General features: G+C 44.1%; 1 protein-coding gene across 1 annotated transcript; it reads left to right on the top strand.

Moving 5' to 3' along the window:
• Positions 1 to 4,054: 4,054 nt before the first annotated feature.
• LOC127655379 (putative nuclease HARBI1) lies at positions 4,055 to 5,423 on the top strand. The gene is made up of 3 exons (XM_052143186.1): positions 4,055 to 4,758; positions 4,905 to 5,197; positions 5,392 to 5,423. Exons 1-3 carry the CDS (start codon positions 4,055 to 4,057, stop codon positions 5,421 to 5,423), a joined length of 1,029 nt encoding a protein of 342 aa, XP_051999146.1.
• The last annotated feature ends 13,741 nt before the right edge of the window (positions 5,424 to 19,164 follow it).

Below are 19,164 nucleotides of genomic sequence, written 5' to 3'. Positions count from 1 at the left end.
GTCAGTTTAATGAAACTGAATTAATTAGAACTGAATTAAATTGCTTTTAAAAACTCCTAAATTAAATTAAGTAAAAAGGGTTTGAGAGGAAAGAGGTGTGGGCATAACTTAAAAGAGGTTCAGCAGGTAGAATGAGGTCCCAGTTCACTAAAGACGGTTTGAATAAAAAAGCAGACTGATATTTTATTACATCAATGTGCTCATGTTTTGTGTGACATGCATCAATCATTTCGACACAGAATGATGTTGACATTTACACTAGCTAACATGTAAGGGAGAGAAAAAATAAAATAAAATAAAGTACTTTTAAGCAGCTCTTCAGCATGAAACCTGATCTAACCGGGCAGTTTTCAGGGTGTGTCTTCCGGTGTCAAGTTTCAACACATTCATAATATATGTAGGATATTAACAAGAATAAATGTCTGTTTTGCCAGCCTGTTGTATTAGTATTTATTGATCACCCCTCAATTCTTTTAGAGACAGTTCCTATGTATTGTTATTTACACAGGGCAAATATACTATTTATCAAATCTTCTTTTGTTATGTATCATATATTAATGGTGATATAAATGTATTATAGTTGACAGCTACATAAACAAACACAATTTGAACTTCAACCTTAACAAGATCAGATTGAATTTAATGGCTTTTTAAGACTTGTATGTACAAATTTGAAGGGTTTTTATTGGATCAATATAGGTAAACGTCATATTATGCAACTACACATTACATTACGGAGAGCTTACGACCTGCTAGTAAAGTATTGCCTTAAGAACAGGCGGTGCAACCAAATTAAGCACTGACTTACTAACTAGTAGTTACTTAGCCCTTAGTGTGAAATTTACGTCCAAACTTACATGAGACCTTACTGGTGCAATCCTACCCAGAGGTATGCATTAATAATTAATATCTGCCATAAGCTTAACACAATATTAACAGACTTTTCTGTTTCTTTAGGGTTTGTCACATTAAGATTCCTGTATTAATATTAACTTTTTTTACACTAACATATGCTATTATAGACTAGTTCTTAAGTAATTTAATGTTCCTTTGTTAATAGAGTGTCAAATTTTGGTTTTAATGTGCTGGTTGCTATGGCAATAATTATCTTTAGTTGAATGTCTGTCATTGCACAAATTATTCCCTTTGCAATGCTGGCACTTCTGAAATTATTTGGAGTCTTTTGTTTCTTGTAATATTTCGGTCTTTTTGTATTATTCACACAACTGACCAAACAGTTAACACTTAGCGTGGGAAAATAAATCCACTTTCTGCATGTAGTCTCTCCAACTGGCCAACCAGGGCAAGTGTGATCCAGCAAATAGAGGAGCAGTCCTTTAGTAACCTGTTGAAGTAATAACTTTAAGGTTCACTTAGTATTTTTTATTTATGTTGCACTGGACAATATTGCAGTCATCTTGTATTCACTGACATTAAGTATCATGGACACAACATTGCACAGGTTTTCAGTTATAGATTATATTGCAATAATGCAATATTCAAAGTCAGCAATGATTCATTTATTCCAAAAGCAAAAGTAATTAGTAACTGGAATAACTCAAGTGTGATCTCAAGGGTCATGTGATCTTGACATGAGTCTTCATGATGAACACAAATTTTTATAAGTGCCATTCATTTCTTTCCACACTTCACCACAGACACCTCTCAACTGGGTTGGGTCGCAGTGTGCAACGGGAACGCAGCCGCTGGCTCATGGACAGGGCCCCGGCTGCATTGGCACATCAACTGCCTAGAGTTGCTGGCTGTATTCCTTGCCCTGCTGAGGTTTCTCCCGCTGATTCGGGGCAAGTACGTCTTGATCCATTCATACAGCACCGCGATGGTAGCATACATAAAACGCCATGGCGGCGTGCGTTGTCGTCATATGTCACAACTCGCCCGCCATCTCTACCTTTGGAGTCAGCATTAACTCAGGTTGCTGCACGCAATTCATATCCCGGGCAACCTCAACATGACAGCGGACGCACTGTCACGACAGGTCTCACTCAGTGGAGAATGAAGGCACAGGTAGATCTCTTTGCCTCCCAAGACAATTCTCACTGCCCGCTCTGGTACTCCCAAGAGGCCCCTCTTGGGACAGACGTGCTGGCACACAGCTGGCCACGCGGGCTGCTCAATTACGCATTTTCCCCAGTGAGCCTTCTTGCACTGGTGCAGTGCAAGGTCAGGGAGGACGAGGAACAATTCACCTTAGTGGCTCCTTACTGGCCCACTCGGATCTCACGTTCCTCGTGACAGCACCTCCCTGGCAAATTCCCCTGAGGAAGGACCTTCTTTCCCATGGACGGGGTACCTTCTCGCATCCACGCCCAGACCTCTGGAACCTCCACGTCTGGCCCCTGGATGGGACGTGGAAGATCCGAGTGACCAACCACCTGCAGTCGTAGACACGATCAACCAAGCCAGAACTCCCTCTACCAGGCAGATTTATGCCCTAAAGTGGCACTTGTTCGCAAATTGGTGTTCTTCCTGGTCTGAAGACCCACAGAGATGTGCAGTTTGGTCAGTGCTTTCATTCCTGCAAGAGAGGTTGGAGGGGAGGCTGTCCCCCTCCACCTTGCAGGTGTATGTAGCCGGTATTGCGGCCCACCACGACGCAGTGGACGTCATTCATGACGGCAGATACTCACATCATCCTAAGACCGTGACTGGGCTACGTGTCCAAGGTTCCTACAACCACCTTCCCTCAAATAGGGAACATACACTCTCACAAACACAAGGCCGCGAAAGAAAGATCAACCAAAAATGGGCTTCCCAAACAAAGCAATGCTGCTAATTTTTATAGGGGCCTAATCCAATGGAGGCTATGAAACGCACAAGTGAATGAACTGGAGGTTTTAGTTTAAAATCTCGCAAGCTTTCATTATACTACCTAACATAAGTCAACAGAGATTTCCTTTCGCTAGAACTACTGCACTGCTACAGTTCTCCATGGTCCTAATGCTGCTGCCCACATTTATTTAGTGGATAATTTCAATTCTGTTTCTTTAAAATGAAAATAAATATGATGAAATGTACATGTTATTTAAATTCCCCCATAAGATATGCTTTCCATCCATTTTTAGTTAGCACTGCAGCCTCGCCGTTGCAAGACCATTAGTCAGCATGACATTAGAAGATGGACCACTCTCAGACACATTTATAACCGGCATGCACATTGTGGTGATTACCAATGATCGGTGCTGTTCAGATTTGAAGAGAAACAAAATAACCAGTGACATGACAGAACTAATAAAAAGATAACAAACTAATGAAGACAATGAAACAAGAACCAATAAAAAAACAAGACTAATAAACATGATGGAACAAGAGGGTCACATAACAGGACAGTGAAATCACATGGCACAACTAGAACATAAAACAGAACATAAACAAAAGCGCACCCAGACACCACAGCAATAAACTATTAGTTTCCATTCAAATATAGTCTAAGAATAGAATGACAATTATTAAACACATGTGACATTTCCAATTTAATATAAATAATCTCCATTCCTCCACCTTACATTTTAGTTCAAACAGACTGCATAATTCCAGTGTGTCAAAGACCTAATAATGGGTACAGCCAATTAATTTATTTAGCGGTTTACAAATAGTTAAATCAGAAATGTTCCTTTCCTAACACCTTAAAGGTCATGATTTCTTATATATGTCTATTTATAAGGTATTCATATTTGTATTTATTTATAAGGACTGTGCAAATTCAACTGTTAAGCAGCATTTAAAGTTACATTTTTGCCAGCATAATGGGTGTAGTTACGGCATCTACTAGCAGGGGCCAGGTGCTAAAGCTAACCTGGGGCCGTATTCACAAAGAATTTTAAGGCTAAAAGTAACTCCTAACTGGCGAATTTAGGAGCAACTCCTAAAAATAATGGGCGTGTCACTCCTAACTTTAGGACTCCTAATTTTTTTCACTAAGAGTAATTCACGAAGCATTTTAGCCCTAAAAGTAGCACCTAAGTCTGGGACAGCTTAAAATAAGTCGAGAGGACTCCTAACTCACTAAGACCTATTCACAAAGGATCTTAAAATGGCCGTGCGACGCAGTGTGTTGGAGACACTCACTGACACGGAGTTATTACAAAGATACCGCCTTAACCGTGAGGGAATACTGATTGTTGTGGATCATGTGAGGGATGCAATAACAGCGCCAGCTAATCGCAACAACCCAATCAGTGCCGAATTGAAATGTTTGACAACACTTTGCTACCTGGCAACGGGGAAAATGCAGTTGTGCAATGCCGACGATCTAGCGATATCCCAGCCATCGGTAAGCAGATCCATCCACCAAACCATCAATGCACTCTGTAGACCCCATATTATTCGACAGTTCATAAGTTTTCCTTTGGACATTCGCCAACTCCAAAGAAACAAAGCCAGCTTTATGGATATTGCCGGTGTGCCTGGAGTGGTCGGTGCTATAGACGGGACACATATTAAAATAATTGCACCACGTCAGGATGAGGACGTGTTTGTGAATAGAAAGAAAACCCACTCCATCAATACCCAGATTGTGTTCGATGCAAACTTCACAATTCTCGATGTTGTGGCAAAGTGGCCCGGATCCACTCATGACTCGAGGATATTGATGGAGAGTGGTCTGAGGCAACTGTTTGAGAGACGTCATGTGCCACCTGGATGTCACTTGGTGGGGGACAGTGGCTATCCCTGTAAGTCGTGGCTCCATACACCTTACCTCCATCCACAAATGGGACCTCAGTTAAATTACAATAGGTAAGTGCACATGTTGGCTATATTATTTAGGTGCCATAATTCAATAGCATGACCACAATGTCAAAGCTTATTTCAAATTATAGTGGTGGCTCTTGGTGTTGTTGGTTAAATCAATAATGTTTATTGTTCCTTGGTGTATGTTTCAGAGCACACAAGAAGACACGCAGTGTGGTGGAAAGGGGGATTGGACAACTAAAGCGACGTTTCCACGTTTTACATAGTGAAATCCGCCTTAGTCCAGAGAAGATGAGTAAAGTGATCACTGTGTGTGAGCTCTTCACAACCTGTGCCGGCAAAGGAACATACCACAGACAGGAGATGGTGATGCGTTTGACGATGATGATGATGATGATGATGACAATGAACACAACCAATTTGTTGATGAAGTGGAACAATGTGGACTGGCATTCAGGGATCACTTTGTCCATACACACTTTGGGTAAATATTCACATATGCACAAATGAGTAAAGACACATTTTTGCTCAATTTAAGTGTGTTTATTCCCTTTGCATTTTTGCAATATTTAGAGTGTAATATTCAGACTTTAATTGTATTAGCCTCTCTTTTGCATCAAGGACCCTTTTCTGCCTTTTTAACACACGCATTTCCATTTTCATCTTCTTTTCTTCCAGGGGTGATGGCCTTGCACCAGCAGCAGGACTAAGGGGAGAGGCAGGTGATGGGATTGTGGAAGAGGAAGCTGGAAGTGGAGGAGGAGCTGGAAGAGGAAGAGGAGCTGGAAGAGGAAGAGGTGCAGTAAGAGTCAGGGGAAGACGCGCAGGAAGAGGAAGATGACTTGCACCTGAAGGTCCTGGGCTTCCATTTGGCCTGTAACATAAATTGTAGCCTGTTAAAACATCTTATAATTTGTGAACACAGTTTTTTGTGTGGGTGGGTGGTTTGCACATAATGATATTGTATGCCCTTCATTAAATATCACCAAAAATGTACAAGTATTGCAATCATTGCATAAACATAGCCTACCCCTCTATTTGCATTAGCAGCTGCATTGCCGGATCAGTTGCACCCTCAAGGCCCATTATACTGGTGTCTGACCCAATGACACTTTACACCACCGATGCAATGTGGCTCAGTGGCTTAGGTGTTGATCCTCCTCCTTAACACATACATGGAAAGTGTCACCAACTCAAAAGCATTGCCTACATAACACTTAAAAGCACACTTTAATGTAAGCATATTGTTTATGACATTTGTTTCATAATTCATTACATTCATGACAAGCAGGAAGTTTTTAGAATTACATGAAACAATAATGATATTATATATTTAATATTATAGGCCTACCTGTTGCCATGTTTGCCCATTTAAAGGCTGCAATCTCAACCCTCGACTGCGATTGTAGCGCATACCACCGCCTCTCGCAGTCGTCCGGGGTCCGCGACACAAGCGGGAATGCTGCATTGATCTGCAAACAAATCCTCTCCCATGTCTCACGCTTTGTTTTGCTTGATTTCCCAGTGCCGAATTTCCCTTTTATTATGTTTTTTTTTTGTCCAGCACCAACTGGGCCAGCAGCAGTAACTGATCCTGTGTCCAGTTGGGCTTTCTTTTCCGTTTTGGCGAGTTCATAATCCACCATCATTCAACTATTACATTACTTCAATAGGAGCAACATTTCCTTGCTTTAAGTAGTCTATTTAGGCTAATAGGAAGTCAATTAACCAAGCAAGTGTTAATAACTTTTAAGAGAAAACTCCTAGCTAAAATATTTTAGTGCGATTTAGGAGTACTCCTAGTGGTAAGATAAAATTCTTTGTGAATACGGCCCCTGATCCCTAGATTAACACTTAGTTCAAGTTTTGAACACTAAGACTATTTTCTATTGTTCCATTATACTGTTGACTGATCTTAACATTCCTTTTAAGAGAGGGTTCAAATTGGAACATAAAACATAAAAAAAAAAAGCCAAAATTTTGTCAATATTTACTCACTCCTGTGTGGTTACATACCCATATGACTTTCTTTCTATGCATTTCTATGCCCAGCCTTATTTGTTTGAACCAAAGGCTGCAGTGTTTTGGAGGGTTTGGATGTTTCGTTTACCGACACTGAACTGTAAGAACCGGAGAGAAAAGGCTGAGGGAGCGGGTTTGTTGGTCACCTCTTCTCTGTTCTGAACTGTGACAAATCTCTGATTGAAAAGACAGAGACCTCAGCAGAACAGTCGGCAGAACAAAATCAAGTTGTTTTTAAGTGGCTAGCGAGATGCCAGATTAAATTCTGTTATAATAAAGATTTCAAACTGGTGCCAGTTCATAGCGGACAGGGCTGCACACCGCAACGCCTCAAATAGGAACTAAGCAATCGACAGAATGTCCTGTCGCTCATCACAGCTGGTTTGGACAAAAACTCTGATTAACCTAAAAAATATCGGCTGCCTTCAGTCTCTTCAATCTCTCTCAGTTTCATTTCTGAGTACCTTGGTTAAAACAAATAAGGCTGGGCATTGAAATGTATCTTCTCCTCCACTTAAAATTTAAGTTTTACCATAAACTGCATTGTATGACATCACTAAGCACAACATGTTTTCAAAATTTCTTCCTTTGTGTTAAAAAAGAAAAAAAAAGGAAAGTTATATGTTATAACAACACAGGGGATTGTATACAACTTTCCCTTTACAGCTTCTTTAACAGTTGCAATCTCTAGGAACCAATAAAAAGTAAATTTTCAAACTATTCTTTTTGAGGTTGTACTTAAACATCCATGGGAATTTTTTTCTATCCTGCAGTTGCTTTTGGCTTGCTCACTGGGGGGTATTATTATTAACATTATGTATTGTGAAATAAACTGACTTTTTTATTGTGTTTTATAATGTTTAATCAGGCCATACACTTTAGTTTGCACTGTAGATTATAATGAGGCACACTAATGCAAGTATGCAGGTTCATGAAACGCACATCGGAATCCCATTTTTTCAATTCCAGCACAGGTTGATCTTTGCCATCCAGCTCAGTGTCAGCTAATATTACATGCCGAAACCACAGACAGAAACATTCCTAATAAGCACACGGATGCAAATACCTGTGCCTGACTAATCTGCTTACATTCTTGGGTGCAGGTCATATGTCTGATGTAAGGAATTACTCTGTGTATGTCTGCCATTTTATTACTTTAGCTCTGCTTCTGACAGGCTTTAATGGTGATGAGAGAAGACAGGCTACGGAGTGTTTCCGAGAGACTTCTATACTGAGACACACATCAAACCTGTCCACTTGGCCCATGAAAGTAATGTAACTAAACCGTTTAACTTTAAGACTACAAAATGAAACCTCTTTAATATTTTGAGTTTCTGTGGAAATTTTGCAGGCCAATTTCTGTGGACTTATCTCACAATTATATTGAAGTTCTGGTCATGAATAAGGATAAAGACAATGTCACAGAGAAACCTTTCAAGCAGCATTTACAGTATAGTCATGGATGGATGCAGGAGCATAAACAGGTGTCAAAATCGTCAGATTAGTTTTGTTCTGGACTTAACTGCACAAACCTCTTTGAAATTATTGTCAGGGTAAATTGAAAAAAAAAAGGAAGGAAGAAAGAAAAAATAAGTCATTCATCTCTCACACATACACACACAAAAAAGCCAGTGGTATTAGGAAGGCCAGTATGGGGTGCTCACCTCACAGTCTGTGTGGGTCCTAATGCCCCAGTACAGTGACGGGGATATTATATTGTAAAAAAGCACCGTCCTTCGGATGAGACATTAAACCAAGGTCCTGACTCTCTGTGGTCATTAAAAATCCCAGGGCACATCTCGTAAAGAGTAGAGGTGTAACCCCGGAGTCCTGGACAAATTCCCCCATTGGCCCTTCTCAATCATGGCCTCCTAATAATCCCCATCCATAAATTGGCTCTATAACTCTACTCTCTCCTCTCCACCAATAGCTGGGGTGTGGTGAGCGTTCTGGCACACTATGGCTGCCGTTGCATCATCCAGGTGGATGCTGCACACTGGTGGTGGTTGAGGAGAGTCCCATGTCCACTGTGTAAAGCGCTTTCAGTGTAGTGTCACAAAAAGCGCTATATAAATGTAACATTCATTCATGTCAACATATTTATCTACACTAATTCTCAATGCATGTTAACATAAGATTGTGTTTGCATGGATAATGAAATCTGGATAATTAATTTAATAAAAATATGAGTCAGAATAATAAAACAATGTCTATAATTCTGTTTATGAATGTTCTTGAGAATGCAGCTTGAAGCTGTCAGGGCCTGTGAGGTGATAAAAACCTTGAGGAGAATAACACCTTCATTCTGACACATGAAAAGGAATCACATTTTATGGAGCCTTCTGCATAGAGGAGATAGGGTTATTATTTTTTTTCTCCCCCCATAAACATACCACTGCATTAACTTATTCAAATTTGGGGTGAAGGCACAAACAGTTGTGCCCAGGCCAGTCCCATAGATAGGAATGAAGGGAAAAAAGAGGGATTGTCCTTTTTGGAATTAATATATTTTATTCTTGAATGTGTCACTATTAAATGGAAATGAAAGAAAGAATTGAAAGAAAGGGACAGATAACTCAATGACTACACAGTGATAATTTGATGATATGAGAGTAAGTCTAAGGCTTTTATTTATGACTAATAACTGTTGATTATTTCGGGCTCCTTACAGCCATAATCCAGCAGAATTAACAATTAGAACCAACTTTCTCATCAGTCTAATGGCGTTACCTACCTTTGAGTTCTGTATGTGAACAATGAACCTGTTCACCTCAATCCCCGTAATTCTCCCTCTGGTCTCATTTCAATAAATCCAGAGCAGTCTATGTGTTTAAAATATGTTATTGCTGGGCTCTGTTGGGGCACATTGTCCCATGCTGCGCAGGAGATTGAAGACAATGTGTTAAGAAAATCAACTGCTTGGCCTATTAATTAAGCTAATGGACCAATCTGAGATACAATTTGTAAATTAGGGTTTATAAAGTAGACAGAGTAGCAGAGCATCTCAGTAATGTTATAGGTGATGAGCATGTAAATAAGAAGCCATCAGTATTTTGTTGTCTTTATATTTCAGCCAAAACATTTTAGTCCCTCAACTATTTTGTAAAATGTTATCAACATTTGATAACAGTTTATCATATTGAGCATCTACGACAGCACAAGCACCTGTAACCCTGGTAGGTTAAAGTTTGAAGTACCATTTAAGCGCAAAACACACCACAGTTTCTAACAAGGTCCCCCTGATGGCAACATTGGCGCCGCAAAACCACAAGCTATCCATTCCAACATCTGCAGAGCTCATGCAGGATGGTACTTCAGTTTATTTGGTGAGAGGTTATTTTTAGCCAGTATTTATTGATTTGTCCAGTATATATTTATACTAGCTCATGTCAAATGCAGCGTGTGTATGAGAGAGACCAGGAAAGAAAGTAAAGCAGGAGGGAAACACTTTACAATAAGGTCCTATTCATTAATATTAATGCAACTAATGTGATCTATGAACTATTAGCAAAATTAGAAATCTATTACTTAGATTTTATTAATCTTTGTTCATAGTTTAGATAAAATAAATTAATTTTAATACCATTCATTTAAAAAATGTATTTATAAATGTTGAAATTAAAATGAACTAAAATGAGTAACTGCTGTAGGAGCATTGTTCATTGTTATTTCATGTTAACTAATGTTAACAGATGGAACCTTGTGTAAAGTGTTTCTGTAGAGAAAATGTTTTTTCTGGCTTGTGTGTACTGTATGAACTTGATTAAATAAAGCAAATGCAATCTATTAATTGGATGTGTGTTTTTGTGTGTTTATTATGCAGATATGCCATGAACTTCTTGGGGGTGAAAAACATGTTTCCTGTTCTGTCGTGTTACCTGCACTTTGCCACTTGTATTGTACCATTATTGCCCTGAGAGTGACGAAGGTCACAGCGCAGGCGCTCGGGCAGGCGATGGCCACGCTCGTGGTGCAGGAGCGTCAAATTTGGCTGAACATGGTCGAGGTGCGTGAGGCCGACAAGACTCGCTTCCTCAACGCCCCTGTCTCCCAGTTTGGCCTCTTCGGTGACACCGTCGAGGACTTCGCCCAGCAGTTCTCCATGGTGAAGAAGCAGATGGAGGCCATCTCACACATCATGCCCTGCGGGAAACCTGCCGACACGGGCCATGCCCCGTCTGCTTGCCGAGGGCGTCCTCCCGTGGCCAAGAAACCTTCTGCTCTTCCTCAACCCGGGCCCAGCTCTCAGCCCCAGCATCGAGCAACCCACAGGAAGCGCACACCCTCTGTCGCACGGACCCCCTCGAGGACCCGGAAGGCTCCCAGGTGCTCCTGAGACAGTCCACCCAGAGTCCAAGACGTTAGCTCCGGAGGTGGTAAGACCACTCCGTCCCCTGGTGGAGGGCCGGGAGGAGAATCTTGTGTTTTTTAATTTGCCGCACCCCCTAATAAGGGCTGCGGTACCCAAATTCTCAATAAAAGAGCTATTTCCTTTGTCTCTGGGTCATCTGGCCCGCAAATGCCGTTCTCACTGCACTTTGCTTCCAGATCTCAACAGTCCTGGCTCCCTGCACGCAGTGTCCCCGCCCTCAGCCCCACGACTGTTCCCCCGCCGGCCAGTTCAGACGAGTTCAGAGGACGCCAACATCAGACCTCCTGCTCAGTCATGAACCCGCCCCCTGCCGGGTGCGCAGAGCAATGTAAGTGCTTTGAGTCTATTCTCAGCACCAGAGCCTCGGGCCGCTTCACTGCCTCCCGACGCCGCATTACCTGTTCCGCACCACTGCGAAGCCCCGCCGGGTATGTCTAATATACTCGTCCCCTTGGTGCCCCTAACACGGAGTTTAGAGGCGTGGCTCTCACTGGCCAACCATTCGATTCGGTTACGCAATTCAGTTTGCCAGGCCTCTGCCCCCTTTGTGGGCGTCCATTTTTCCGCAGTACACGGCGAACATGCCCAGTTCCTGCACGAAGAAATCGCCTCTCTTCTAATCAAGGTTCCACATGTCACAGCTCGCCTGTCGTCTCCTCCTTTGGAGTCAGCAGAAACTCAAGTCACTGCATGCCGGTTCCACATGTCACAGCTCGCCTGTCGTCTCCTCCTTTGGAGTCAGCAGCAACTCAAGTCACTGCACGCCATTCACATCCCCGGCAACCTCAATGTGATAGCAGATGCGCGGTCAAGATAAAGCTTGCCCAGCGGAGAGTGGAGGCTCCATCCCCAGTCCATCCAGCTGATCTGGGACCGGTTCAGCAAGGCCCAGGTAGACCTGTTTGCTTCCCAAGAAACCTCCCACTGCCCGCTCTGGTATGCCCGGCCAGAGGCTTCCCTCGGGGCAGATGCTTTGACGCTTTGGCAAGGAAGGACCTTCTTTCTCATTGACGGGGCACGCTCTGGCACCCGCACCCAGACCTCTGGAACCTCCACGTCTGGCCCCTGGATGGGATGCGGAAGATCTAGCCGATCTACCATCGACCGTCATAGATACTTTCAACCAAGCCAGAGCCCCTTCTACCAGGCATCTTTACGCCCTAAAGTAGCGTTTGTTCGCAAATTGGTGTTCTTCCCGGGCTGAAGACTCACAGAAGTGCGCAGTTAGGTCAGTGCTCGTGTTTCTTCAGGAGAGGCTGGAGAGGAGGCTGTCCCCCTCCACCCTTAAGGTGTATGTCGCCACTATCGCGGCTCACCACGACACGATAGACGGCAAGTCTCTAGGTAAGCACGACTTAATTATCAAGTTCCTAGAAGGTGCCCGGAGGCTAACTCCCTCCCGGTCTAACCTGTTTCCCTCCTGGGATCTCTCGATCGTCCTCACGGGCCTCCAGAGACCCCCCTTCGAGCCGCTAGATTCAGCTGGACTCAGGGCCCTCTCTCTCAAGACCGCCCTGCTGATCGTGCTCACCTCCATCAAGAGGGTCGGGGACCTGCAAGCATTCTCTGTTAGAGACACTTGCCTGGAGTTCGGTCCGGCAGACACATACGTGATCCTAAGACTGCGACCGGGCTACGTGCCCAAGGTTCCTACCACGCCCTTCAGAGACCAGGTAGTGAACCTGCAAGCGCTGCCCCGGGAGGAGGCAGACCCAGCCCTTTCGCTGCTGTGTCCGGTACATGCTTTGCATATCTATTTGGACCGCACGCAGAGCTCTAGACGTTCTGAGCAGATCTTTGTCTGCTTTGGGGGACAGAAGAAAGGGAACGCTGTCTCCAAACAGAGGCTCACCCACTGGGTTGTTGACGCCATCTCACTGGCTTATCACACCCAGGCCATGCCCCCCCCCTTGCGGGTCCGAGCTCACTCAACCAGGAGTGTTGTGTCCTCATGGGCACTGGCCAGGGGCACCTCCCTAGCAGACATCTGCAGAGCAACAGGGTGGGCAGCACCCAACACTTTCGTGAGATTCTACAATCTCTGAATTTAGTCAGTATCGTCCCGTGTTTTCTCAGGTCCGAGCCCGTAGAACTCGGTAACACGCTGACGTTCTGGCCAGGTGAATTGCTTGCGCCTAGCGCCCTTTCCCTCAGCAGAGGTAAAATAGTGCGCCTTTGTTCCCAGGAGACCCCATCCTCGGGTCCCTGTTTGATTCCTCCCTAGTCCTTTTGGGTCCGCAGTTCAGCGGAGGAAGTCGCCGACCCAAGCCACTATGGGTACTCAATCTACCCTGTACTGCTCCACAGGTTAAGGTCTCCATGTTCGGACTCCCCCTGTGTGTAATTCCGCAGTACTGTCCCCTCACGAGCGGACTCCCGTGTCTCCCTTAGGCAGTTACAGCTGCGTCGGTCGCCATTCTGTAAGCTTCCCCCCTCTACGAGGCTGGATCTACCACCGTGCCAACTTTCCCACATAGGTCCTAAGCGGCCATATGATGTATTCGCCACTCTTTGCCTCCCCTGCAGGATAGGTGTGGTCTTCGCAGGGTCTTCTCCCCCTGAAAGAGTAGGAAACGGGGTAAGACCCCCTTCCCTAAATGCATGTAAGGGCCCCGGCCGTAGTTTCTCTATGCGAGATACATAGAGAGAAAAGTGGCCCAGCCAGGCTTGGCCCGTTCCCAGGTTGGCAAGCATCACCTTGTCCCCCCCTCCAGGGTAACCAGAATGATTCTGATGGCTTTTATGGGGCATTGGGGAAGGGTACGTGCAGCCTGTTACAGCTGGTCGCCTTTGCGAAATACCTGACCGCTCCTGTATCAGCATTTCACGTACACAGCTCAGCATATGTCACGTTTAAAAGTGGACCCCTTGTGTTGCTTCTCTGACACAACGTGGAGAGAGCGACAGAAGGGGAACGTCTAGGTTACGTATGTAACCTCCGTTCCCCAATGGAGGGAACGAGACATTGTGTCTTCCCCGCCACGTTGCTGAGCCGAGCCACTGTTGTGGCCGGACCATTTCCGGCTCCTCAGAAAAATCCTGAATGAACTCCCGTATTCGCCCCGCTTAAATACCCATATGTCCGGGGGCGGGATATGCAAATACCGTCTGCCAACTTCTCATTGGCCTTTTTTCATAAGACAGAGGTATATATCGGCGCTCAAGAGAGACCCCTAGTGTCGCTTCTCTGACACAACGTCTCGTTCCCTCCATCGGGGAACGGAGGTTACATAGGTAACCTAGACGTTTTTTCTTCCCAATGTAATTTGATTCTGTAAAAGAGTAGTTGTATGAGCTTTTACAAACATCCTTGGTATTTCATCAGTAAATGTTAAAAAGACTAAGTGCAGAACTCTGAGATGTACATGTATAAGATGATGATTTATTGTTTCCAGAGTTAGCCACTTTCCAGGACATTGTGTATGTGTAGTAACTTTGTCCTCCATTGAGTCTTAGCTGACCTAAAACTCTTGGGATCAACTTCTGGTACTAAACATGCTGACTTATTAGTGTACAGTGTTCTCTCCTTCACAGGCCTTGGGGCTTTCACGATACCAAACCACCAACTGATTACAGCAGTCTAGTGCAATTGTTGTTTTTCTCTAGGGTTTATGTTTAGACATGTGTGAGGCATGGTCACACATGAAAGTAACCCACAGTGCAAAGTCAGTATGTGGTAGGAATTTTGCTTATTACAAGCTCCAGCAAATCCCTAAAATCAAATTATCAACAATGTTTTGTTTTTCTAGCCTCTGTTGACACTGAATTTTAAAGGAATCACTATACTTTTGCAAGAGACATTAAGAGTAACATGTTCTTCAATATATTAGTCATTCCTTTGTTTCTCTTCAGCAGGTGTAATGTCTAGGTTACGTATGTAACCTCCGTTCCCTGATGGAGGGAACGAGACGTTGTGTTAAAGAAGCGACACTAGGGTCTCTCTTGAGCGCCGAATATGCCTCTGATATATGAAAAATGGCCAATGAGAAGTTGGCAGACAGTATTTGCATACCGCTTCCCCGGACGTACCGGTATTAAGGCGAGGAAATACGTCGAGTTCATTCAGGATTTTTCTGAGGAGCCGGAAATGGTCCGGCCACTACAGTGGCTCGGCTCAGCGACGTGGCCGGGAGGACTCTATGTCTCGTTCCCTCAATCAGGGAATGGTGGTTACCGACTTAACCTAGACGTTCCCCGTCTGTCGCTCACTTCGACGTTGTGTCGAAGAAGCGACACTAGGGGTCCAATTTAAATCACGCCATGCACTGAGCCATGTATGTGTTCTGATGACACAGGAGCGGGCAGGTATTTTACGTGCAAAGTCAATGCCAGCTGTGTATTTGCTCTTTTAGAGAAAATAACTATTTTATCTGTGCTGTCGAAGCACCCAAGGGCAAACTGATCTGCCGTGCAGAGAAGGAGAAAGTCGCTGTAGTGCGCCATAGATCCAACAGCAGGCAGCGTCAGAGGAACAGGAAAAATCCAAATTGATGATTAGTTGCTATGTATTAATTATTTTATATTGACTTATATTTTGTTGTAATTTGATTTACTTGGAAAGAGTGAGATTAAGGCAGAGTCTGAAAACGTGTTTCTCATGCCAAATTTGTATTGTATTTTACGGCACTCAGTTCGCGTGGATTCTTCAAAACACTCAATAAGATCAAATAAACTTTTAATGCACACAGTGCATGTCGACACCATGCTCTCAGGTCGCACTCTCTCCCTAAACTGATGTTTTGGTGTGGCTTTTCAAGTCACCCTCTGCCATCACTATAACAAGAGACAGGCATTAGAGTTAATTATAACTCAGGTGTCAAGCCTTACCACTCTCCCTCTCCCGCAGACAGACGCATGTGTAACTCGCAGCTGACTGCATACACGACCATCGGCTACGGAGAACGTATTTCCTCGCCTTTATTCCTGTATGTCCGGGGGGCGGGGTATGCAAATACTGTCTGCCAACTTCTCATTGGCCTTTTTTCATAGATCAGAGGCATATTCGGTGCTCAAGAGAGACCCCTAGTGTCGCTTCTTCGACACAACGTCGAAGTGAGCGACAGACGGGGAACTAGTAGATTTTCACATCTCTGTACCACTTATTTATGTTTCTCCTCATTCATGACTGAATACCAATTAACTTGGGTTAACAAGCTATAGGACACTCTAGCAATTTTCCCAATCAGAGTTTATGATGTTGCTTTAAAATATGTTAAGGCTACCGTTTGGGTTTAACACTGCAAATATATATATTAAATGGCACATTCATGTTATTAGTCACATTAACCCTTGTTTGCAAATATTATTCCACTAATATTTTGTGCACATGAAAATTAATAAGAATTATGAACAGGTAGTATTATAGACTGAACACAGCTCACTATAATCCAATGGCTGGCCATTTAGGTCACGAGAAAATGCAAAATGGAATAAAGGCCCTTTTTTTGTCCAGGCATTCACGGGGACATTTGCAGGTGGTGTGCAGTGTACCGTGAATGTCAGTTGGTGAATAAACCGGGCACACCAAAAGTGGCATTGCACACTCTACTGCTGATCGAGGTCCCCTTTGAAAGAATCGGCATGGCCATTAGAACGAACAACACACAGACATTGCTTTGTGCTAGTTCTGGTGGACTATGCAAAGCGATATCTGGAAGCAGTGCCCCTGCACAACGTTTCAGCACATAGTGTTGCAAAGGCACTCTTCAAAATAATCTCCCAAGTGAGGATTCCAAAGGAAATCCTCACTGATCAAGGCACTACCTTTATGTCACGAACACTATGTGAACTGTACAAATTATTAAGTATTAGATTGATTTGCACCAGTGCTAATCACCCACAAACAGATTTAACAGGAACGATTTAATAAAACCTTAAAAAATATGATTTGTATGTTCATACATGAGGAGGCTAGGAATTGGGATAAGGGGCTCAACAGGATTTTCCCCATTCGAGCTGCTGTAAGGGCGTCAGACTCATGGTGTGCTCAACGTCATATGCGAAGCTTGGGCAAACAGTAAAAATGCAGTAAAAGGAAATTCAGAACATTCTTGATCTTAGAACAAAACTCCACACTTTGGGTCGATTAACACAGGAGAATTTGCACCAAGCTCAGAAACGTCAAAGCCGGCTGTATGACAGGGGCACTCGGCTACAGGAATTAACACCGGTAGAGAAAGTGCTTGTATTACTTCTCACCTCAAGCTCTGAATTACTCGCCAAGAGGCAAGGGCGCTTTGAGTTCACACGGCGATTCAGAGATCTCAATTATGAGGTTAACTGAATGGATAGGGCAGAGCACATCAAGTTTTCCATCTCAACATACTAAAATCATGGAGGGAGGCAGTCCCTGTAGCCTTAGCGACAGTAGTCCCCGAGAGGGCGGAGCTCAGTCCGGGGATGAATCTCAGACCAAATTAATTCACCACGGTCTTGTGTGGAGACCCCCTCCTCACCATCGCAGTTCACAGAAGTGGCCAAGCTACATTCAGAATTTAGCTCCAATCTCCAGAGGAAAATTTGTGTTTTCCACACTGTTCGGCTTACACCAATTTGTGAATCTTCTGTTTAGTTTGTTCAGGGCCCAGCAACATTTCAGCGTCTCATGGACAAAACACTCAGACAACATACAGCACATGCCACCACATATTTAGATTATATTGTTATCTATAGTAATGATTGGTGGCGGCACATGTACACATCTGAGAGCTGTCCTGAGGTCAATGCAATGGGCAGGGCTCACGACCAAACTGAAGAAGTGTGCAGTTGGGTGGGAGGAAGTTTGGTATCTGGAGTTCCACTTGGGCCATGGGCAGGTGCATCATCCCCAGGCTAACAAAACTGCAGTGATCGCGGCATGTCTGAGGTCCAAGACCAAAAAGGAGGTGAGACAGTCTGGGGCTGGCGTGCCACTACCAAAGGTTAATGCATAGTTACTCTAACATCACCAGCCCACAGACTGATCTCACTAGAAAGAGGGCCCCCGATCCGGTCCAGTGGACGGAATTGTGCCAGCAGGCTTTCCTAAAAATAAAATCTGCACTTCTCTCTCCCTTGATTTTGCAGATGGATGCATGTGACAGAGGGCAGTTGGCGGGCCAGATATTGCTCCGGCCTGAGTTAAGCAGTGAGGGTATGTGGGGATGGGGGCATGGTCATGCGTCTGTCAGCAGGAGAGGGAGAGTGGTAAGGCTTGACACCTGAGTTATAATTAACTCTAATGCCGGTCTATTGTTATAGTGATGGCAGAGGGTGACTTGAAAAGCCACACCAAAGCATCAGTTTGGGGAGAGAATGCGACCTGAGAGCACGGTGTCGACATGCACTGAGTGCATTAAAAGTTTATTTGATCTTATTGAGTGTTTTGAAGAATCCACGCGAACTGAGTGCCGTAAAATACAATACAAATTTGGCATGAGCAACACGCTTTCAGACTCTGCCTTAATCTCACTCTATCCAAGTAAATCAAATTACAACAAAATATAAGTCAATATAAAATAATTAATACATAGCAACTAATCATCAATTTGGATTTTTCCATCAGCACAAGATCTACATTTTCGGGCCGCCGAAGCAAATTTACAGTAACGCTCATCAGCATGCTCCAGAAACAGGAAAAACAGAGCTCTGAGGTAGGGCAGAGCACACAACTCAACATGCATTTGATATCTCGGCACACGGACACCAGACAAGTAATGCGATTAATATTAATTCTACAGAGTAATTTAAATAGTTGGGGAAGATGTAAAACCTCTAAAACTGTTAGATAGCCCCGACATTATAAATGTAACATTTGGTGTGCTGTGAGTGGAAGAGAGCGCTGGCAGAGACTGGGGGATGACCTACGTGGTCTTGAGCACTGGCAAGACTGGGAGAGACTAGGCGCTGGCTCTTTGACCGTGGCAGGCGTGGGCGCTGGCTCTTTGACCGTGGCAGGTGTGGGCGCTGGCTCTTTGACCGTGGCAGGCGTGGGCTCTGGCTCTTTGACCGTGGCAGGCGTGGGCTCTGACTCTTTTTACCGTGGCAGGCGTGGGCTCTGACTCTTTTTACCGTGGCAG

The sequence above is a fragment of the Xyrauchen texanus genome, chromosome 2 (assembly GCF_025860055.1).
Source record: "Xyrauchen texanus isolate HMW12.3.18 chromosome 2, RBS_HiC_50CHRs, whole genome shotgun sequence".
In the NCBI taxonomy this organism is placed as follows: Eukaryota; Metazoa; Chordata; class Actinopteri; order Cypriniformes; family Catostomidae; genus Xyrauchen; species Xyrauchen texanus.
Note: the sequence above shows the minus strand (reverse complement) of the source record. Positions and strands in the feature narration are given on the sequence as shown.